Below are 24335 nucleotides of genomic sequence, written 5' to 3' on the forward strand. Positions count from 1 at the left end.
TGTTTCTTGATAAGGAATATTTTGATTTTAACTTTCAAATTCAAGTCCTTTTTAAAGATGATTTTTTTTTTGAGGGGGTTTTTTAAAGATGATTGAGAAACTTTTGGTGCATACCAAAATCTCATAATATTTTCACAACACCCTTATTTTGAATTGTGGTGAGTTTCGATATTATCTATTTTTATTTTATTTTATTTTGAATATAATAAATGTTATGAAAATGTGAGAAAGTGTTATGAAATTTTGTTATTATTGTAAAAGAACTCAAATTGATAAATGAAATTTCAAAAGTTGGAATACGGAATTTAATGTATAGAGATGAAATTGAAGTCATGAGTCATGACAAGTGTATGGAGTATCAAAAATTGAATTTTGGCCTAAAAGTATTTTGACAATTTTTTTTGTAATAAATATTTGACTTTTTGTTAATTTTGACAGGTATCTTAATGATGTGAGACAAAACAGTTATCATTATTATTTTTTTTTTTGAAAAAAGAAGTTATCATTAATTTAAACTTAATTGCAAGTACACCATATTTAATGTGAGAAAGTGACGCTAAAACCATATTTAATGGGAAAAACAGTGAATATAGAGTGATACTTACTAGTGCTCTCTAAGCATTAGCAATGGAATAATAGAAATTTTATGGACACAATAATTTTTTTTTAAAAAAACCTACATTTGAATAGTGTGACAGATTAATAGTAGTAAATAAAAAAATAATGTTAATAATGAGTACAAGTAAGAATTAATAAAAACTTGTCAACTCAATTGTTGTGAAATTTTTTATATAAGTGGTATTGCTTATGAAATAACAATAGTTAGAAAGTGAAGATGACACATAATGTATCGAGCATATATAATCATTTTCTTGAACGAGAGTTGATATCATGTCTTCGAATATGTTACATCTATTTTACATTGTATCAATTAGATGGATGGTAATGAGAAAGAGATTTTTTTTTTTTTTTTTTGACTGAAAGAGGTAGAATTGGTATATTAAAATTAAAAAAATGGTACAAAAGTGTAAGAAGAAAGAGATATTACATATACTATAAACATAAACATAAGATACATTTTTCTCACATAGGTCTAGTAAAGTGAGATGCTAGAGAAGTAGATAGGAAATATATAATAAAAAAATGAAGAGTTTGATGTTAAGATAAGATAATAAAGATAGGTAAGATTATTTTATTTTATTTTTTTATTTGAGAAAGAAGATAATAATAATTTTTATTTAAGATAAAAATTTTATTCTAACCTAATCTAAGTGTATATGTGTGCGAAATTTCTTTCTGGATATTTAAACCCCGACTTTTATCCCCCACACCCCATAAACACTTATATTTATGAAAGTGACCATTGGAACTCATTCTTAAAAAAGAAAAAAGATATGTAAGATAAATTTTTAGATATTTGATAAAAAAATTACCATATACTCCATATATTTTTTCTTTTTTAATGGGAGAAAATAATTTAACTAATTTACCACAAAAAAGGTAATTTAACTCATATTATTGTGATGAGTTTGACTTTGCCAGAGATTTACAAACCTTCGTAAATGACTAAATGGGACCAAAAAAAAAAAAAAAACAGAAGAAAGAGAAAAATCAACACTGGGAGAGCAACAACAGCCAATCTAAGGTGAACTCATTGCTGATGTGGAGAATAAGATGACATGGCAAGCTATGATTGGGCCAAATGACACGACAATGAAAATGAAAAGAAAAATTCTTCCCCCTCCTCAAAATTCTAATTCTTGCCTGCTCCAAAACGCAGAGTTTTATTTATAAAATTGCAAAGAAGTTCAACACAGATTTTAAACACACAGAAAGAAAGCATTTTTACACATAGACACAGAGAGAAAGCGAGTCAGCCATGGCAGCTCGCAAGAGAGCTCAAACAGCCACAACCACAGAGCAAGAGAAACCCAAATCCCAAGACCCCACAACAGCAACAACAAAAACTGCTACTACTACTACTACTTCTTCAAATGAGCCTCCAACTGCGCCACTGAAATCCAAGACAAGTTTCATTCTCAAGCTCTCGCTTTTGCTCCTAGCTCCTTACTTCTACCTCATCTTCCACCACTACAACATCGACCGCGACCTCAAGAAATCCATCCTCATCAATGCTGTGCTCAGCCTTGTTGGGTTCTTCGTTACCGTCAAGATCATACCTGTCGCTTCCAGATACGTCCTCAGGCGCAATCTCTTTGGCTACGACATCAACAAGAAGGGTACCCCTGGAGGCACTCTCAGAGTGTGAGTCTTTTTCATCTTTGCTTGAGGCTTACTTGTGATTCTTCGTTGAATTTATCATCTGGGTGTGTGTTGGATTTTGGTTTTAAAGTTTGAATTTTGTCAGATGGGCATGTGTCAAATTTGGTTTTTCGTTGACTTTTGTCAACTGGATATGTGTTAGATTTGGTTTTTGATTGAATTTTATTAACTGGGCATGTGTTAGATTTGGTTTTTAATTGAATTTGTCTACTGGTTGTGTGCTAGATTTTGGTTTTGAAGTTTGAATTTTGTCAGCTGGGTATGTGGGAAATTTGGTTTTTGATTGAATTTGTCAACTGAGTATCTGGGTCGAATTTATGAAAGTGAGTTTATGTTGGGTTTTCAATTTTCATGGCAATTGCGATTGGAAGTGTGATTTTTTACCCCCATTTGTTTGAAGTTATTTCTTGATTGATATTAATGATTTCTAATGGTATGTATCGCTTTGCTTATCACTGTTAATGTAAAATCTATATATATAAAGTTAGTTAGATGAGCTGATTATCTATAAGATCCAAGATTTGCATCTGGGTTGTTCAAGTTTTGTTTTTTAATTTTAGCGTTTTAAAATTGTTTGTTTATTGGATATTATACGAGCTGCATCACCCTTGTTTTGAATCGGATTTAATTTTCCTATGAGACTTCTTAAACTTAATAACCATTTTAAAATCGAATGTATGATTATGTTTGTCTTCTCCTTTTTGGTTTAATACGTTCTGTTATTTCTCTTTTGTCAGACTATAGATGAAAACCTGTAAAATGCAGGTTCACAGTTTGTAGGTGCTTGCAAATGGTCCAACAACCCGAAAATAAAAATTTATCGGGGACAATTTATTTTTGATTTCTGCTATTAAAAGTTTCAGGAGTTCCTAAATACAAATTTTAACAGGTCTTAAGCAATCAATAAATTTTTGATTGTGAGGGTTTGTAAACCATAGGAGCAAATATTTCATATGAATCCTTGTCAAAAGGAGATGCTAAGTTCAAAGAAACACCGTGAATATTATTGTTAAATTCTCTTCTCTCCCTTTAAAGATTCTTGTCATTCATAAGTAATAATTTGAGATAAGATTTCAGTACATATTCCCCCCCCCCCCCCCCCTCCATTGTTTTGTTTATCTATAAATCTTATGTATGTATTAAAATTCCACCATTGAACTTGATTATGATATTATGTATGTTTGCAGGCCTGAATCATTGGGTATAGTTGTTGGAATTGTTTTCTTGGTCGTGGCCATCTTATTTCAGTATTTTAACCTCACATCAGATTCAAATGTAAGTTTATTGTCTTATTTCTAGCTCATGAACTCGTACAAAATTAAAATGGAAAAGAAGAAAAAGAAGAAGAATGTTTGAGCACATGGCTTTTTTAATTATATTGTTCAATTATTGTTTCTTAAATCTTCTACCACTGAAAGCTTTAGTTCAAGTGGTACCTCCCCAAGCATTAGAGCATGGGGTTGAAGGGGTGCAGGAGGTCAGCTAGTAGTAGGAGCATAATTTCTAACCAATATCAAAAAATTTCAAACTAGAAAATTAATGATAAATTTTTTAGACTATGGGCTTCTAAGTACTGGTAGCATTTTGAGGGACGTATGGATATCTATCCCCCTCCCCCCCCACATAAAAAAGTGTTGAGGGGCATATGGGTGCGTTATGGTCCTCTAGTCAGTTTTTTTTTTTTTGATAAGTAACTTAAAAGTATATTATCAAAAAAAAAAAAAAAACTGACTAGAGGACCATAAGGTTAATGTGGTTATTGGTCAGTTTTTATTCTATCTAATTGTATCCTTCTGAATTTTGAATTTTTCTGTTTTTGAACTTAAGGTTAATGTGGTTATTAAGGACATTTATGATGAAACTATTGCTAGTTTGAATATTCACTGAGGACAAACACATATGACCAGACATTCTTGTCAAAAAATTGGCAGTGATCTAAGATTTTAAATGGATCAAATTTCAGAATTTTCATGGCTTCTTTTATCTTGATGGAAGTGAGGTGGGGAATCTTACCAGTAGTCATGATGGTCTGGTAATTGGTTTGAGGTGGGATTGGCATCATAGGGTTTTGAGGAAGGTAGATATTATTGTGGTCCACCTTCAGGAACCTTTAGCAGGCTCGCAGGAAAATGGAGAATCTTTGGGAAGCATGTGAGGGGCATATAATACTTTTGTACGCAATCTATTCTTTCTCTGTCTTCGTTTTGCTTGAGAGAGTGGAAGTTCGATGGGGATTTGCTTTTTCACGTTTACTTCAAATAAATTCTCTTCTCTTTGCTTCTTTGTGTTTTCTATCGATCATTTTAAGATAGAGATGTTTTAAGTTTCTTTTTCATAGTTACTGGGGTCTCCTTGGATTAATTATACGCTCAAGTCATCATGGCCTTATTCCTAATATCATATTAATAAGTGGGTGACATGCTTTAGCTAGAAGAAAATTGAAGTGTTTACTAAATCAATTATGCAGTGGCTTGTCGAGTACAACGCGGCATTAGCATCCATCTGCTTCATGACATTACTTGGGTTTGTTGATGATGTCCTTGATGTCCCTTGGAGAGTGTGAGTCCCTAGTCATCTTTGCCTGTTTTGTTCTATAAGCATTTGTTTTAGCATAATTTCTGTACTATTGCTTTGTTAATTTCTTATATGCTTCCTTGTGATTGTGAAGAGCAGGAAATTACTGCTGCCATCAGTTGCTGCTCTTCCTTTGTTAATGGCCTATGCTGGGCATACAACTATTATTATACCAAAGCCTCTCATTCCATATGTTGGCCTAGAGATTCTTGATCTAGGTATGATTTCTGATGCAGAGAAATGATATGACAGATAGAAACAAACCATTGAAAAATGTCTTTATGTTACTTATTCTCTCTCTCCCTTTTCTTACATCAACCTATCTTTCAATAATTTTTTTTTAATTGTAGTAATATCATTATGTACCGTTCCATTCTCCATTGGTGTATAAACTTTGACATTTATACAATGACTGGAATATGATTGAACTCTTTCTGTTACTAATTAATTGGTGATCCTGAATTTCAATGAATATGTGAATATGTAACAGTTTGACATAAATGCATAATATGCTATCACTGTTCCCAGTGAGTTCATGTCAACATTAGAGGGTTGGCAAATGATTTATAACAGATCTAGAATTTGTAGTCTGATCCATCAGTTTAAGCTTATGTATAAAAGTAGGGATGCAGTCAATATTGTGAAATTCTTTCTCAACATGGTATCGCCTATTTTAGGAAGTGTGAAGTGATGTGTAGGGCCCTCCTACTGGGTGAGGCATCAGCTTCTTCATTGTTCAATTTCAGAAGATTTTTGCAAAAACATGGAATTATCCATCTAACTTATGAGTGTAGTGTTATTGTGATGATGATTATTGTGAAAGGAAATTGTTTATGGTTTTTTATGATTCTAGACTTGGCTGTTCCTTGGTCAATGCCATAATCAATGAGAATGAAACTTATATTTCTAGACAATGCTGCAATCTATGATAATGGAACTTATATTTGATGAATTGAATCGAGTAAAGGAGTGTGCTATTGCCAGCGAGCCCTAGCTCAAATGAGACTTCCTCTTCCCTCAAGAGTGGATTGGGGGTGATTTATCAAAAAACAAAAAAAGATTGCATATAGGTTGAGGTTGTGGGAAACCTATTGGGTGGTGTGTAACTTACTAATTGGAAAAAAAATAAAAAGATTATACAAAATAAGATTTAAAAAAAAAAAAAAGAGTGCTATTGGAAAAAGTTTATATCATTATGATCATAATTTCTTTTGTCCTGTAATTGAAGTACTTGCATAGAATAATATGATTGAGATGGACATGGAAAGTGGAATTTAATGAAAGAAGAAGAGGTGAAACCAGCTTCTTCCATTGAGGCTTCTGATGTCACCAAATGGATTGTGGCATCAGGGAAGAGACATGGCAACAGTAAGGATGCAGTGGGGTTTGAGGAGATGCAGATTATATTTGCTGTTAGGTATCTGGTTTCTCCATGCACCATTGAAACAAGGTTTAATAGCATAAAGTGAGCACGGTACCAATGAAATATCCTTTTCTAAGTGGTTGTTTTACTCTTGTCCTTTCTCTTAAAGGTATGATAAACAAATAAATTTTTTTGAAGACAGGATAGAAAAATCTACCATAGCACTGCTTGAATTGCATTCATGATTATGCAGTAAACTTCAAAAGTTGGATCCATTGTTTGAATGAACTTAATAAGTGGCTCAGTCCCCCTCCCCCGTTTGGGGGGGAGGGGGGGGGGGGGATATTATCGTGGTTTGATTGGATTGAATAGGTTCTGCCTGCTCGACTGTGCAAATGCTTTTTACTTGAAATGTTGGTTGTTATTTTAATTGTTGAATTCTTTATCTTTCCAGTCTGTCTTACCACTATCTCCCCGATGTCACAGGATGGATATATAAACTATATATGGGGCTTTTGGCGGTTTTTTGTACAAACTCTATAAATATCCATGCTGGTTTGAATGGACTTGAAGTTGGCCAAACAGTTGTCATTGCATCTGCTGTAAGCATGAAGACTCATAAAACAGTTGGATTATAATTTTGTTACAGAATATGACACATTTTACCAATTTGCAGATTTTGATACACAATATCATGCAAATTGGAGCGACTACAGATCCTGAATATAAGCAGGCCCATGCATTCTCTATTTATTTAGTTCAACCCTTCCTTGCAACGTCATTGGCATTACTTTCTTTCAACTGGTAGTGATACATTATCTTGTTACAGATTTTTTATTTTTTTAAGCCTTATTTACACTTGCTTATGATCATTCTTTGTGCAATTTCAATTAATTCTTTGTAATCTGTAGTTGGTTTTTTGGAACATATGAATGTCCACTTGTAATTCTTTAGGGAAGCTCGCCATTTTCAGCTTTCCTTTCTTTTAATAAAATATCTCACTTATAAAAAAAAGTAATTATTCTTGTTATTTTTTGCTGTCTTGCTTATGATAGGTACCCTTCATCAGTTTTTGTTGGAGATACTTACACCTACTTTGCTGGGATGACTATGGCTGTAGTTGGGATCTTAGGCCATTTCAGGTTTGTTATCTTATGTTCCCTTCTGAAGTGTATGTGCTTCAGACAAAGTTGGACTTTTCTTTTTCCTTTTTTTAGCCAAAATTATATGTTGTACTCTTGTCTTAAATATAGGAGAGAGAATATTTTTGTTTTCCTTGATGTGTGTTTGGTAGAAGGCATAGAAAATGGCAGGATGGAAAATTAATATACAAAATTTTCCTTTTTTGGTTCGGAAGAAAATTGGAAGGAAAAAAAAATTGTAATTGCTATAATTTTACCGCCATGCCGTTGCCGTAAATCATACTAACATTTTTCAATTTTATTTTTCATACAATGTAAATGGGCAAATACTAAGTTACTAACAACAACAACAACAATAACAACAAGTGGCATTCATTCATGAACCCCTTGTTCGTATCAAACCCACCGATTTCTTTTGAGGACTCCTCTGGTCTAGCTGATCAAGCACGTCAGAGCTTATCTCAGCATCAAGATTTCCAATCTCTCTCCAACACTTAATTTGTACTTCTCCTTTTTTTCCAAAATTTGTGGCGAATCAGATTCCTATTTCTGTCCCTTCTTCTCTAATTTTTTTTTTTTTTAATCATAATCTATCTATATATGTTGTCGTGTTCTTAAAAAAAAATTGGTGTTCTTTAGTTTATGCTCTGATTTGTTCTTTCCTCTTTCATTTGGTACTGTTTTGAAAGTTAATTCGGGCTTTAGGTTACTTTCTGATTATGAAATTATGGGTTACTTTTTTAGCTCCAACCCCATCTAAGCATCATAACCATTGATTATGAACCTCTTTCCTCTTTTTCATAATTATCAGGTTTTTGTTGTCTGAATTTGAATTATTTTTCCTTGGTTAGGTTGGTGTAGCCCTGAAGGTAGACTTAATTTGATGCCAAAATGAAATGATAGAAATGGGTAGAAGAGGGGCAAAATTGTCATTGTCTTTTCCTTTCCTATTTCCTCCTCTTCTCTCCAATTCAAGCAAATTAGATATTGTGGGCACAGGTGGAGAACACTTGGTCATTTTATTTTCTTATTTATTTATTGATAAATCCATGACATTACCCATTTTCTCTCATACCAAACACAAGAAAAAATCAACTTCTTCTCCATTTTCCTCCCCCCCTTCCCCTAACCAAACATTGTAGAGCTCATTTGGTTGCTGATCTAATGTGCTGTTTATGCATTCATTAGAAGAAGAAAAAATGCTAAGTTGGTGGATCCTCTCCTGTTTGCATTTCATCTAATCAGTGCTACTTTTATAGAGTTAATCAACATGATTAAAAGTTCGCTAATCTTCAATACTGTTTGTATTACCATGCTTATCTACTACTAATAATGGTTTTTTTGTTGTTTTATCATTTTCAAATTTTTGTTGCAGTGAAACGCTCCTGGTTTTCTTTGCTCCCCAAGTTTTGAACTTCCTCTTATCACTCCCGCAGGTTTGATCTAATAAGCTCTCTCTCTCTCTCTCAACACCAAAAAAAAATCCTGATAGTTTAGAACTCTACTACATAAGAAATAAATCTAACCTATGTTTTTTTTCTTCAGCTTTCTGGTTTGGTTCCATGTCCACGGCATCGTCTGCCTAGGTAGGTTCATGTGTCCTAAGGATTTCTGCTCTAGGAATTGGCATATCTTTTCCAATAACATCTGGCATATCTTTTTTGATCACCAGGTTTGACCCAAAGACTGGACTACTAACTGGGACAAATGACGGGACGCTTGTTAATTTTACTTTAAGACTACTTGGCAGGAAGTCAGAAAAGTCACTTTGCATTGTTCTTCTTGTTTTCCAGGTGATTTATTAATGTTATATGTTTTTTGATCTGTGGATTTTTTAGTAGTAATCTTCAAATGCAAGAGCTCTCGCCTAAACCACCTGAATTGTATGCAATCAGAAATGAAAACCCAATTGTTTGTTAGTTGATGCAGAATGGGTTTGAAAAAATAAGAAATATAAGGTAGAAACAGAAAACCCTAGGCTTTACCAGATAAGGGTTCTTGGCATCACCTTAAAATCTGAGAATTTAAAATTTGAAATAAATTTGCCTGCTGTTCCTGTATCAATGGTCCTCTGCCTGTAAAACCCTTTTAGGCTTGAATGATTGTGAAATGTGCGTGGAAAGATCTAAGTAACTCTTGCCAATCCCACCCAGTAAACTTTGGTTCTTAAGTTAGTGATTTAGAATATGTTGATTAAGTCAATGTTATGCAAACATGCTGCTTTAACTAGGCTTCCAATACCAACAGAAAACGATTTTGTTCTATTTTTAATATTACTCATGCTTTTACAAATTGGTTGCTTACCAGTGATAAGGTTGACTGGATTTCACTACAACCCAAATCTTAAGAGTTTCAGCTTTTCTAGAGATATTGGGACAATTATTGGGGAAGAAAATATTGTATGTGTTTTTTCTAATCAGAACTCATGCAAGACAGTCTATTGGGTGTTACACATGTTTGCATATGTGTTTTTATGACTTGTGCAAATATGGCTCATATGTGCATTCATATCCATTTTCAACAGGCTATTGCATGCTGCCTCTGTTTCGCTCTGAGGTATTTCCTCACTGGTTGGTACAAATGAGGCGGCAATGTCAAACAAATGATCTTCCTAGTTATATTTGTTAACATCTGGTTAACTTTGCTTACTTGCTGGATATGTAGTAATATGACCTCTTGCTGTAAAGGTGGTTAAAATACCAAACGTATTGGAGTACATCTTTCACCTTAAATGCAAGTAGCTTGCAATTTTGACATTTTTGGAGATAAGTCTAAATGACAATGTACTGGTTAGATTGATTTATAGTTACCTAAATGTATTGTGGCCTTGTGGCCCTGGGAGAGAGTAGAGGAAATCCTGGCCGAGTTTATCTTTCTGGAAATCCAAGATAGAGTTAAAGTCAATGTCAGTGCTGATATTTCTATTGTTATACAACTACACCTGTGTTATATGATTAGTGCTGATATTTCTCTTGTTATACAACTACACCTTTGTTATATGATTACTGATGATGAATCCATATGCTATGCTGGTTTATAATTTAGGATTAGACAGTGGATGATGCATCTCTTTTTGAAAAAATGGCTAGACAATTGAACCCGTTTGATGTGGGTTTTTTTTTTTTTTTTTTTTTTTTTTTGGTGGGAATGGAATGGAATATGGGTTTGTATGTAAACTTGACATCCAAATTTGGGTAATTGTTCTGGAAATTCTGTTGCTTTATGGTATTTTTAAACTCTACCCCCTCCAGTGAAAGGAATAGAACCTATTGTTTATGTAGTGCTATGACGTGACAAAGTTTATGGTGCACTCGCAATGAATCGCCAGACAAACTTTCTGAATATTGCGATTGTTAAGCCCAAAACAAGAGTAACAATCAACAAGCTTGACACAATTCTTAAGGATAAAGAGGAAGACCCTTAAATTTTTTACCTAGGACATTGAAAATTGACCCAAAAGAAAAAGAAAGAAAGCTTCATTTTCTCTTTACCAAAGACACGAGACAGATTCCAGTTCCTCCTTAAACAAGGTTTTCTCATCATCTGGGATATTTGACTGATAAAAAAAAAAGCATAAATTCTTCAATCATTTTCTTAACATTTTGATTATTATTATTATTATTATTTTTTTCAAAAGCAACCAAATTTGAGGAAGAATATCATATTTTAAATTAAATGTTTCTCATATAAATCTTTAAAAAAATAATATTGAAATTTTACTATACTTATATACTACATGTCACTAGGTTGTCCGAACCAACCTAGCACCAAATGAATCCAACCGACTTGGCCGCACCCTGAACTTAAAACAACTCAATTTCAATAGTTAGTAAGAGTGACAGTTTTGGGTTTTGAAACCCGATGGAAACTGATCCGACCGAATGCAGACCCGTCGGAAACTACCATCCTCTCTCTCTCTCTCTCTCAGATCTTCGAGATTTGGACTAGTTCCTTCAAGATCTGGCAACAAGCCCACAGTTGTTGTTTCATGGTTTCCCCTAAAACCGAACTTCGTCTACTCGAGTCGAAACCAACTCAACCCATGCATATGTTGGGAAGTTCAGGGACTATGGTGATTTTTTTGGGTTTGATACGATCACCTTGATGGGGTTCAAATTTGTTGTGTTTTAATAAATAAAATCAGTTTGTGAATTATTTGAATTTTATGTGTTTTTTCTGTGCTTGACTAAGTCTTAAATCTCTTATTTAACAACAAAAAATTTTGTCATTTATCATACCAACAAAAAAATATATTAAATCACATAAGGTTAAAAAAAAAAAAAAATAGAGTATCCATTCAACATTCGATACAAACAAATGATACCATATCGAAGAAGAAAGAAAAAAAAAATCCCAACAATTTTGTAGTTTATATTGCTCACTACTCACTAGATAACAACAATTTTAAGCAATGAAAGAAATGTTCAAGGACATTTGGGTCCTCCTCTCTTGGTCTTCCAGTTATTGTAGCAAGGGCAGAATTCCTTATTCCCATAAGTTCCTGGAGGAACACATAAGCATTTAGCACAACACTTTTGGCAGAAGAACATGCATGGCTTTTTGAATGCTGTTTTTGAACATCTTTGGGTGCAACGTGGAGAACACTCTGCAATATTCAAGTACATACAACAACAATATGGTGAGTCTCTTTGCAAAAATTTATTCCAAAGAATAATCTAAAGAAAGTGCTCCACCGGAAAATTTTTCTCTCTTCTTGTTAATTTAATTTATTTGTAATTTGATTAAGAGAAAAACAATTTTCCAAAAAATTATTGAAATTTACTTCGAAACTTTTATCAGTCATATTTAGTACATAATGTTGCCTAACATAATTCTATTAATTTGATGTGACTTCAAGATGCTTTAATTAATTAGGCTGCCATTACCTTGAGGTTGAAGACTGCCTTGGGTTACGCCATGCTGAATTTCAATAAAAAAAAAAATTAACATAAGAATTTCACAAAAATTCTAAAAATAATTATGGGATTTTCGGAAATCATATGGAATGTCCATCTACAAATTCATCCGGAGAAAATTTTGTTCATTTTACAAAAATCTCACCATGGGAAAGGGGCTAATTTGATGTGGCTGTGGTGTTGGAGCCTGAGTGATGATAGCAGCCTGAAAAAGCATTTTAAGGACATATTATTAGCAATAAATAAATAGGGAGATGCTTAGAGGAAAAAGAAAAAGAAAAAACAATAGGTACAATGAAATTTAAAGAAAAGACCTCATCAATTAAACTAATTGAAATCCACCAATATGAGAAAAATATTTACAATGATGCATTTGGGGACAAAAGACCAATTGTACAATGATACAAATACATAGTGGACAAAAAGGGACAATCATGAAATAGATGATGTGAATGTCCAAGAATAAAATAGGGCTGCCCAAATAATTCTCAATATGGTCTCACTATTAGCATAACTTTTTCTAACACAAAATACAAATCATAACATATTATCTCAATAATCATGAAAAAAAAAAAATTATAAAAAATGTTATGTGTATCTGTACTTATTACCTTTGAACTTTGAATAGGTGAAATCTTGCAATAGTGGCATGTGAAATTTAGTTCTTAAAGGTAGCTTGTAGCATGGTTAAGGTTTTTCCCTACAAATGGTCTTTCATCAACTCATCATGCATGGCAGCATAGAAAGAAGTGAACGATGAAGTTCACTAAACTACAATGTTGTCGGCTCATGATCTAATTGTCACCCAATGACTCTCATACTTTTATTCTTTCTACTTTTCAATTATTATTTTATTAAGGGTAAAATTGACTTAATTTTGAAAGTTGAGGGTCGACATTGACACAATAAATAGTTGAAGAATAAAATTGACATAATTAAATACGTATAGAAATGAAATTGAAAAAACCCAGTTACAAAGAACTAGAAGTGTAATTTGACCCTTTTATTTACCAAACAAACAAAAAAGAAATAGAATTATCCTTTCTTTTTGCAAATAGCTGACACTAAGTAGAGTCTAGCTTGAGAGGTATCTTCACTACAATGTCTCCACTTTAGGTCTTAATCACTCTTAAATCGAAGAGAGAAATGTTGAGGCAAAAGAAAAAAAAAATCAAAAAGAGTTTTAAGATTGTAGCTTACATGGTTCTCTACTAGTAAATGCAGCATCGTGATGACCACAGAGAACATTATAAGGCATAGCTTCACTGCCATTGTAGAGAGAGTGAATTTACTTGGACGAATTTTAGTGATTATGTGAAGATGGATGCTTATCATTTGTCATGGAAGTTTAGAGTATTTATAGCAGTTACAGACAGCAATATGGACAAAATTTGTAGCTTCCAAAATGGAAAATACATTTATTGCAAAGGACAAAATACATAAATATAGAGAATCAATTGAAATGACCAAATTGTACCCTTCATCTAGTTTATGTTTGGGCAATAATAATGAAACTGTACTTTGAAATTATTGCATTGCTTTCTACCCTTATCCATTGTATGTAAAAAGGAACAATGACAAGAAGGGAAAGTCATCTCATTAGTTCTTTAGTTTGTTTATTTTGTGGATAAAGATTTAGATTTTTGGAAAATAATACCCTTCATCTCTTTTTTTTTTTTTTGAGAAGCAATACCCTTCATCTCTTAATTGGGCAAGTATCTCAAATTTGAAAATTTTCGATTTAGCCCTTGAAATAAAAAATAAAATAAAAACAGTTTTGCACATCTGTTTTTCTATTTATGTGATTAGCAAGATGCTTAAATGCCCCATTTTTAGGGACTGAGTCGAACAAATCTCATATTTAAGGTCCAAAATCAAACAAAGCCTCTAGACAGATGAACAAAATTATTTCATTTTTTTTTTAGAAAATAAATCCTAACTTTTTAAATTTAAATCACCAACATCAAATTCACCCCAAAGTTTAGAGACCAAAAATATAAAGGACAATGTTTTGCTACAAACTTGATTGTAGCCAATGGTTACAGCTTCCACTAAAAAAATTAACATGACTACACATTTTAAAAATTTAATTGTTGGATTGCAAGTTTTTTATGTTCTTAAAAAGTATGTCAAACTCTATCTCAATTGGATGTCATATACTATTCAATCCATAAATTCATTTTTATGTATAATTTAAGACTACAAAACACATGAAATTTAAACATTTAATTGATCACATAACTATTAACCTTCGATTTTCTAGAAATTTTGCAAGCATAGAAGATATAAGAAAAAATATATAATCCAATAGTGGATTTGTCAAAATTTATATCTACTAAAGATATTGAGTGGAATTATAGCAATTGGCTACAACAAAGTTTGTACGGAGTAGAATATAATTTATCCATAATTTTTCAACCAGGTTGTTTCAACCTAAATCATGCTAGTTTCATTATTTAAAGATGAGACAGATAAAATGGGTTATCAAACGGCTTAGCTTAAGATTAAGGAGATTTTTAATGGGGCCGGTTTGGATTTATGCCTTCTGAACCTTAGAATAGTGGGTGAGATTCAGGATATGCACATCTATTTTATTATGCTAATCAACTCTAGGCACCAATAGTTTGAGATTGAAGTTTCTTTTTAATTTGCAATGGCATCGCTTTATACATGTAAACCATAGACAAGGATACAAAAGTTTCACTAAAGAAATTCATATATTTTGTGTCAATTAAGGAAGGCCAAATTGGTCATGTTCATAAAAGTATGGGTTTGTAATGGTGTTCATTCCAAAGCTTCTTTTGATTCTCATCCACGTGAAATGGGTAGGTTGAGAATGATGTGAGGCCTACTCACATGTGCATTCACATGCCCAACTTTAGGTTCACTTATGCCACTCAAACACAAGTAACACAACAGATATTGATTAAAGAACTAAGCATAAACCATACACTCAACACTCGATATCTCTTCTTTGTCTTCATAGGTGGCAGCTGCCTATTGTTAAAAGGCTTTCTCTTAGTCTATTCCACTCCCGTGACTACCTTGTTTTGTTGCTATCTTACTGTTGTAATGTGGAAATCCATCATCCATGTGTGTGTATGAGAAGAGAGAGAGAGAGAGAGAGAGAGAGATATTGCCATAATTAGCCGCCCATCTGAACCATTAGGATTAGGTGTTCTGTTGGTTATGTTAGTTTCCTCTTGTGAACTTTGCTTTTGTTTCTATTCATTATTCAAATACCCAATAATTATTTGAATGTTGTTTGAGAAAATGACAAAAAAAAAAAAAAAAAATCTCTTTTTTATGTGTGTGTATATAGTTTAGTTAATTGTAAGAATAATTCATAAACCCCACACCACTCAATGATGACATGAATTTTTAAGAAATTAAGACTGGTATTGTGGATCCTTGCATATTAATTATAAAGAATCAAAGGTGTAAGGAAATTTGGATGGATTAGTGTGATAGGTACATGAAAATGCATGAGTACCTTGAAGACTTATAGATTATGTAAATTGCAAAGGCATAGATGTAGAATTGTTATCAGTGTGGATCAAGTTTACCCAACCGAAGACCCATAAAGCATCTACATGGGCTAAAGATGAGTGAAAATTTTAGAGAGAGAATGCATATAGTTATAGAATACAATGTTTCTGGTATGAAATTAACTTAAGCATCATTATTTAGCCCATAAACAAATAATGCAGCACAACCGTGCAATACATAATATAGTATCTATAACTCTACCAACAGATTAACACACATTTAACATTGTAACTGCATAATCGAACAAGGTGGTCAAAATTGAAAATACAGAATTTCCTTCTTCTGTTTCCTCATTCTGGCTCAGCAACAAGCAACATGGGGAAGACACATAGCAATCCCCTTTTTCTAATTTTCAACAATTTTACAATGTGTTAATCTCCTTAAGAATTCAAACAGCCTATGTTTGCTATTTACTTCCATTTTTGTTTCTCAGTAAACTTAAAATTGAAAGAGTGGAGTGGTTAAATAATTCCCCTATATCGTTTAAAGGGCTTCATCCACTCCTATTTTCCTTTGATTATTTACCAAGGCTCATATACCACTTGATGACATTTTCTTCTCTACCAAATTGTTAAGGGTGATTTCAAGCAGGGAAGGTGGATTAGCATGCATCACTGCATGTCAACTTAGAAAATATAATAAGTGAAACTGTTAGAATTAATTTTCTATCAAGAGAAATTGTTAAAGAGCAAGAACTAGGCTGGGTATTAGGATGACCAGCCTTCTAGAGAAAAAGAAGGTAGAAAAATGAGGAAACTTTCTCTGTTTTATTCAATGAACTCTGCTGCTAATATTGCAGCTGCTACTTGTCTTGATAACCACAACATTCCCTACAGAAAAATCAGATAATCAAGCCTAATCTCAAGTCCTACTCTAACAAACTACAACTTTAATTATCTTCTTTGTTATCTTATCAGAAACTACTCCAACACATTATTCTTATCAGTAACATTATCATTAGCCTCAAGCATCGATTATCCACGTGTGATCCTGTGTCAACGTGATCACTTATGCAACATGGATCCTTCAAGCAAGTCTAGCTTGAGCCCTCCATGTAACTCAGTGGGTCCAATTTCCTGGATCATAGAAGAAACCTCAAGGAGAAAACTTCTTCAAGGTTTGATGGTTTGGCTAAGAACATCCTTGAGTCTTCAACTAGCTTAGTTATTAAAGATCTTTATCCTCCTACAACAGACTTTAAATCAAATTCTACCTACGCCTAAGGACTTAAGGTATAAGAGAGGACTATCTCTCATAAAGTAAATGTTGATTCAGAGTAACTGTTACGCCTACAGCAGAAATTGAAGTAATTACAAGTCAGCAATCTTTTATTTATTTGGAGTTTGAGGCAGAACTGAGGAAGAAGAAATTGAGAAGAAGCATTTCTGCACATAGGTAATCCAAGCAATGGACAAAACTCATAGGGCCAATAACTCTCAAGTGCCCAAAAATAGACAGAGAGAAAGAGGGCGAATTTCATCATACGTGCTTCGCCCATGCAATGAGGCTTTTTTTGTAGCAAAAAATAAAAACTTTTATTTTTATTTTATATATATAATTTTTATTTTGAGAATCTAATTTATAAATAAATAAAGTAATTTGAAAATTAACAGGATAGTGGTCTTATTTTTTAGGCAATGCTTTAGTGAGAGCTATAGTTGTATATTTACCGGATTGTCATTTAATTTTGTCTCTACTTAAACATAGGGATGTATGGACTTTTTAAACAAAAAAAAATGAGGATCCCAAATAAGAAAAACCTCTTAAATAGTAATATAGATATCGTTTTTGTACTCCAGAGCCACAACATGGAAAAGTATCTATTACTTCCCCACTAGGACCTATTCCCCAATTTAGAGATGGGTGGGGAAGTAAAATCAATCATTGTTCACACATTATATTGTTTTTATTATCTTTTTTTGCATAAGGAATATAGAATAAACATATAAATAATAAAAAATGACATATTTAGGCAAAGCAAACAGCTGTGATATATTCTGTATTTTGGATATTTTTCCCAAACAATCTCATATTTGCCTATGACACTTTTTTTTTTGGCCTAGTGTGCCTATGACATCTGATCCAATCTTGCTATTATATACTGTTTGTTTCCACTCTCCAAAGGCACTTGAACACTATTGTTATTCAACCAATTATAAATCTTTGGCAGTTGCTTGGTTATGAAGTCATGATCAGTTGTGTAGGAGCAATTCATGTTGTCTACAAGTACAAAATTTGATCAATAAATTTTGAATTAAGGAACTAGTGCATACAAAATAACCAAGCATAGATCCTAAATAAACTAGAAGGCTTCAATAAAAGCATAACCAACCTAGAAAGGAACCAACTTTCTTAAATCAACTCATTCCTACAACAATCCAAGAATTGAATCAGGATGGACAATCATGTGATGAATAGCCCGCAAAATTCTAAATGCAACTGATGAGCAGCATGAAATGGTTGCAGGGGAGAAAATGCTAGTCAAAAAGTGGAAGAATCATTGAATATGAAGACAGTCACGATTTGCAGCAGGCAAGAATTGAATCACAGCAGATATACCAACACTCTTTTTAGGGGATGAACTTCCATGGTAATGGAGATGGAAGAGCAGTACGCAATGTAGATGCTACCCTGAACAAATAAAAAAGCGATAGATATAGATAGATAGATAGATAGAGGAACTAAGTTTGAATGCCAGAAAATATGAAATGATAGAGCAGCAAGAAGAAAACTAAATAGGCAAAGAACACCTTTTCCAGTGAGGACACCACAAGTAGATTTTGCAAAAAAAAAAAAAAAAAAAAACAACCAAAAACCCCAGAAAAGACATTTCTATAGTGAGGCACAACTAGCTCTCCTGAAATATAATTTCTAGTTATGGTTAGTGAAAAAAACACCACATACATGGACAGTCAAAGATAGATGTGACATGGTAAAATATAAACTTAGATGTGTGTGCATGTGTATGAGAGAGAGAGAGTGGGTATTTCCTTAGCAAAGCCCAGGTCTTGAAATGAGAGGCTTTGTTAAGACTCATCCCTACAGAAACATCACTAAATAATATCACAAGTGATAATATAGCTAGAGGCCTCCCTCACCTATACTCAAGAAGTTTCTGTGTAGAAATGAAACTAGAATACTAGATTTCTCTCCATTTTGATTACAATGCAAATTCTCTGATGGAGAATCAAATTTATCAAGACTACAAATCGCAGGATCATCAATCAGATTACTCCAACAAGTTACAATTTCAAACCATATACCAGAAGGAAATCCTTTTCGCATTGCCAACCAAAGGAAAATTTTGATATAAGGTGTGGCATGAATAACAGAGATAGCGACTTCAATCAGTATACATATAAGGCTGATGGTTGTGTTCACAATGCTAAAGAAGGAATAGAAAATAGAGGTCGGTAAGAGAAGTAAGAGTGGTGTAAATAGAAGAGATCCAACAACATGTTGCTTCATGGTGTAGTCATAGCTATCTAATCTCTGATGAAGAGGATTCCATGAATAGCTTGAAACAGGGAAAGAAAATATATGATCTCCGAAATAAGACATGATATTATCAATGAAGTAAGGAAAATGATATTTTACGCCTTAAAGTTCTATCTTGCAAAGAATATTGAATCCAGCAAAGTGCACAAGCTGATCTATTTTAGAGAATCTCATCAACCAAATAAAGAGGAATTCTTCTTAACTGTCAACAAAAACCAAACCTATTTAGCATAGGAAGTCTCCCAAAACTTAAAATTATTTCCTTCAAAAGTAACACTTAACTTTCTAAGATATAAGAATATCGTTCTTCCATTAAGAACATTGTGGCTTTAGACCTAACTTTAGGTGCAAATCTATAATCTTCATCAAAGATTGAAGCCCCGTATTAATTAGCATTTAAAACCTGATGTACAAATAAAAAGTATACTTCAGAAACCTCATCTTACCTCGGGCCATTATCTTGAAGGAAGATTGGCCAATACAAGATCTGATAGCAGTGGATTCGAATACTTATCCACGTAGACCTGAATATCTTTGCTGATTTAATACATATCCACGACTGTGATCCAAAACTCAAAAGGATATGGAGAAGCTGAAGAATGAAGTAGAATAAAGTTGATAATGAAGCCATGGACATTGCAAATAGTTGCCAACTGAAGGTTAGAAACCTAAAAGCCAAAACATAGGCCATCAAATATTGCAGACCAAGTGGGAGGGAAGAAGGAAGGTGGGATGCAAGATTAGAGTCTTCAAGAGAAATACATGCAAACAATAAAAAGCCGAAGAAAGGGCCTCCTAGGGAATGAAGTTAAAAGGGAAAAAAGTAGTAGGGTTTCTTTTTCTTTTAGCGGGTTATATAGCTCAGTCTCTGGAATGATGCTTCTCAGGAATGACCACTACTAAATATGGAAGCACAAAACATAATTTTATTACATATTTGCTCAAAACTTCAATGATCAATCAATAACAGAATCTATAGTTTTTGTTAACCCAAAAAAACAAAGATGATTCTTGAGAATCTTAACATATAAAAAGGAAAAAAAAAAATCCTTTCTAAAGTGCTTGGCCTGCTAATTGAGCTCACATTATACCTAACTATCAAAGCTAATGTATTAGAACCCTAGTGGTTTATTGGCCCTAACTATTATCAGAACTAAGGAACCAGAAACAAAAGAAAACACCATGTTTGTGCTCTAGTGCCATTATAGGGTTACCAGCCACCCCCCCTGAATCTGTCTTGTGCCTCTGCTGCCTTCTCCTCTTTCATCTTCTGCACAATTTCAAGTATCTTGGGGTTAAAGAAACGGTCACGAACGTACTTCCTCTCCTCAGCTTGAATTTCTTTGATAGCACTAGGATATGGGTTAGGAGGAGGTTTCTTCCCTTGAAGACGTGCAATCTGCTTCAAGCGAGAATATGCCTTTTTCTTTGCTTTTTTCTCTGCTCGATATTCCATCTAGACACCAAGAAACAACAGCAATTAAAAAAAATTTCACCGCCGCGGGGGGGGGGGGGGGGTGTGTGGGGTGCAGGAGGGGAATAGAAACAGAGGAAGAACAAAGTGCACCAGTTTTTCTGAATTTATGAGTCAGGAATACATACATCAGCTACAGCCATTGCTTCTTCCTCACTAACTCCCTGCTCCTTCAGGTCAAGCACCCGCAAACCAAATATACGAGCTGGAGGGGGATCGAAACCACAGATCCTGTAGAAACACAAAGCCTAAGTGAATTAATGTTTGACTTCCATTCATGAGTCCAGAAACCAATTTTAATGTTGCTATAGAGATCATGAAAAGACCCCTAATCATAAGATAATTGTAGACTTGAAAACAAGGCCTATATGCAAATTACTTGATACTCAGCAAGTTAATACAGGAAATAGGCTCACTTATTATCAAGATTCAGTCTGAAAACTTAGCAAATATTAGAATCCAAAGAAGGTGGAATGAATTCAAATTCAATATGAAAGGAACTAACAAAAATTACTAGAAAGAAGACAATAAAAATAATGAGTCACTTGCAGCTTGTAAAAAAGAATTATTCTACAACCATCAATGCTGCAGTGAGCAAAGTGTTGGGTGCATGGCACCAAAACTTCCAGCCCACACTGGATTAAATGCAAAAATTTTTGGATAGTGACCAAGTGAGCAACGTGACCTTTTTTTTTTTTTTTTTGTGATTTGGAGTTCTTATTTTCCTAGGAGAAGTACTAGGCAGCTAGGGTTATTAACTTATGCATATAAAAGAGATTTGTATATGTATTGTGATGTGTGCGTGCTGCTGAAAGTCATAGAGAGCAGGTTGCGTGAAAAAGAAAAAGAAGAGGGGTGCTGCATAGAGTGAGTAGCCAAGTGTGTGATGCATCAAGCGCAGTGAAGAAAGAAAAATTGTGTGAGTGAGAGCAAAGAAAACAAGGAGATTTCCTTTAGCCATGAGACATACACAATGGAAGATAAATTGAAGTTTTCTCTAGGGAGAGGTTTTTTGGGTTTTACAACCAAGGAAAGTTGTTATATTCAAGTGAGTGAAGATCTCATGTGAGCTCACATAAATTCCTAGACATAGATATAATTGTAATTTGGTGTGGATCTCAAGTTAGACATAAACTTGAGAGGATATTACCTATCAAAAAAGATAGTGAAATTGCTGCAACTTTATGGATGTAGCCGAACCACGTAAAATTTGTGTCTGTGATTGTTTCTTTTGTGTAATTTCTTTCTCTATTTTTGGCATCTCATCTCACAAGTTCTAAGAATTAGGGTAAATTCCTAACACAAAGTCACAAAGAAAGGAAGACTGGAATAAATAGTTAGGTATCCAAAGCAGGAATAAAAGCAATGAACAGTTCTTCATCAGAACTGTGAGTCAACACTGAATTCAAAAGAATTTCCATCTTTCAAAATCAAGCAACTAGTCTACTTATGCGTTTTCAGAATATAACTTGTGCAGGCATGCAATCACAAACCCCTGAACAGCAAAGAAAAGTAAGGTCAGCAACATGCAGGATACATCTCAATCACACAGATACCCAGTTCATGCAGTATTAAAATGTTAGCAAACATTCAAGGTTGCCGACCAATAGAACTAATGTGCAGAACAAACTCAGAACATTTTGTTCCTTTTTTTTTGCTGTTGTTGTTGTTCACATATAAAAATTTGAGCCATCAATTTTCTTCAATAACATACTGCTAGCTAGCACCATAAGAAAACCAAATTTATAACAAAATAGATATGTTACAAGAATATCATAATAACTTAACCGAGAAAATAGAAAGCAAACACTGCAAAGGAAAAATAGACATATAGAAGCAACGTAGTACTTGATGGCATCTTCATGTTTTGAATCCGGATGTTTCTGAAAGAACTTTTTTATATAAACATCCTCTGGGAGACTGATCCTCTTCACTTTCCCATCAGCACGAGGAAATGTTGCAGGTGGTGCACTGCACATAAGTTAGCAACATAATCAAAATGCTATTTTCATCAGTAATTTACACAAGCACCCAGTGGGTCTTGAACCTATGATCTCATTGCCACCTTCCTCTTGCAAGGGAAGGAGGTGCCATTTGAGCTAGAGCCCACTGGCACAACATATTCAAAGCATTAACATTTATGAATAAGAGCTTAAACAGATTCTTAATATGGGCATCACAGGCATCGAAATCATAATTTTGATAATAATAGATTAAGAATGCTGGAATTGAATGTATTCATTTGAAGAAAAGTTCACACTTATGACATACTTTATTCACAACTATATTTCTTTTGCGGTGAACCAAATTGCTCTTCATTACCGGACTAGGACATCCATTGGTTTTTGGTATAAGCAGAGTTCAAACCCTGGTCTCAAAAACATGCTTTATTCACAACTATATTTCTTTTGCGGTGAACCAAATTGCTCTTCATTACCGGACTAGGACATCCATTGGTTTTTGGTATAAGCAGAGTTCAAACCCTGGTCCCTTATTTGAGGGCAAAGGACTTTACAAATTGAGCTAACTAGTCTATTATAATTTATACTATTCAACCCATTTGTTCTTAACTAATTTAACAAGTAATTTAACTCAAAAAAAAAAAAAAAAATCCAATACCAAAGAAATAATGAACAGACTTGACAAATCAATTTAGAAATTGCAAAAATTGAAATTAGAATCAAGCAGAATTGAGACCATAACAAATTAAGCCTATTCTCTTAAACCCCACCACATTTTCAACAAAATAATGATGATTAAGTAATACCCAGAAGCGAAATGGGATTACAAACAGCACATATATACTGAATCATATATATAAAAAAAATAATAATAAAATGAAACTACAATTTGAGAAAACCCAGATAAAGGTAAAACTAATAAGTTATTGAATGCAATAGAGAGAGAGATAGAGAGAGAGAGAGAGAGAGAGAGAGAGAGAGGCAAAACTGTTCCATGGCTTTGAGCCAGATAGGCTCGGACTTGGCCAAGCCCTTGACGAGCTTTCTGGTACGAGTAAGCAAATCTCCTTTGAGGAACGACATGGCCTTGCTGATCTCTGTCTTCCTGGTATTGTGCACTACTTCGGTTTTTTATGTTTGTGTTTTTTGGGACTGAGAAATTTATATATGGGCTGGACTCAGGTGACAAGTTCAAAAACATGTATGGGCTGCACTCAAAATCAACAAGATTGTGTTTTTTTTTTTTTTTTTGGGATTTTATTAAAAAATAACTATAAAACCCAATCTATATTATTAGTTAGGCAATGTTTCAAACATATTTGATTTCTAACAATTCGAGTTCTCTGCACTCGATTTTACCTAGTGAATTTGCACTTAGAAATCGAGTGTTTAATAGTCGATTTCCATACTAACTTGGAAATTGAGTGTCTCACACTCGACTTTCTCATAGCAAAATCGACTCCTTTAGACTCGATTTGTTAGAAATGAAACTTGTTTCAAACCTTGCCTAACTAATAATATAGTTTGGGTTTTATAGTTATTTTTTAATAAAATCCTTTTTTTTTTTGGTTAAAC

General features: G+C 33.5%; 3 protein-coding genes across 3 annotated transcripts; 1 reads left to right on the top strand and 2 right to left on the bottom strand.

The window, feature by feature from the left end:
* The first annotated feature begins 1794 nt into the window (after positions 1-1794).
* Positions 1795-10361, top strand: LOC115953445 (UDP-N-acetylglucosamine--dolichyl-phosphate N-acetylglucosaminephosphotransferase). Its single transcript, XM_031071088.1, has 11 exons — positions 1795-2265; positions 3471-3558; positions 4751-4842; positions 4957-5075; positions 6707-6822; positions 6897-7024; positions 7276-7362; positions 8738-8798; positions 8908-8948; positions 9035-9155; positions 9887-10361. The coding sequence occupies exons 1-11, from the start codon at positions 1880-1882 to the stop codon at positions 9944-9946; spliced, it is 1299 nt and encodes a 432-aa protein (XP_030926948.1). The 5' UTR covers positions 1795-1879; the 3' UTR covers positions 9947-10361.
* Positions 10362-11713: 1352 nt separating this feature from the next.
* Positions 11714-13628, bottom strand: LOC115953863 (protein GAST1). The gene is made up of 4 exons (XM_031071686.1): positions 13479-13628; positions 12424-12483; positions 12249-12282; positions 11714-11968 (listed from the first exon to the last, which is right to left on the bottom strand). Exons 1-4 carry the CDS (start codon positions 13611-13613, stop codon positions 11787-11789), a joined length of 411 nt encoding a protein of 136 aa, XP_030927546.1. The 5' UTR covers positions 13614-13628; the 3' UTR covers positions 11714-11786.
* Positions 13629-20233: 6605 nt separating this feature from the next.
* Positions 20234-23924, bottom strand: LOC115954005. Its single transcript, XM_031071854.1, has 4 exons — positions 23749-23924; positions 22648-22770; positions 20928-21030; positions 20234-20781 (listed from the first exon to the last, which is right to left on the bottom strand). The coding sequence occupies exons 1-4, from the start codon at positions 23841-23843 to the stop codon at positions 20536-20538; spliced, it is 567 nt and encodes a 188-aa protein (XP_030927714.1). The 5' UTR covers positions 23844-23924; the 3' UTR covers positions 20234-20535.
* Positions 23925-24335: the final 411 nt, after the last annotated feature.

Source organism: Quercus lobata, chromosome 7, assembly GCF_001633185.2.
Source record: "Quercus lobata isolate SW786 chromosome 7, ValleyOak3.0 Primary Assembly, whole genome shotgun sequence".
Classification (NCBI taxonomy): Eukaryota; Viridiplantae; Streptophyta; class Magnoliopsida; order Fagales; family Fagaceae; genus Quercus; species Quercus lobata.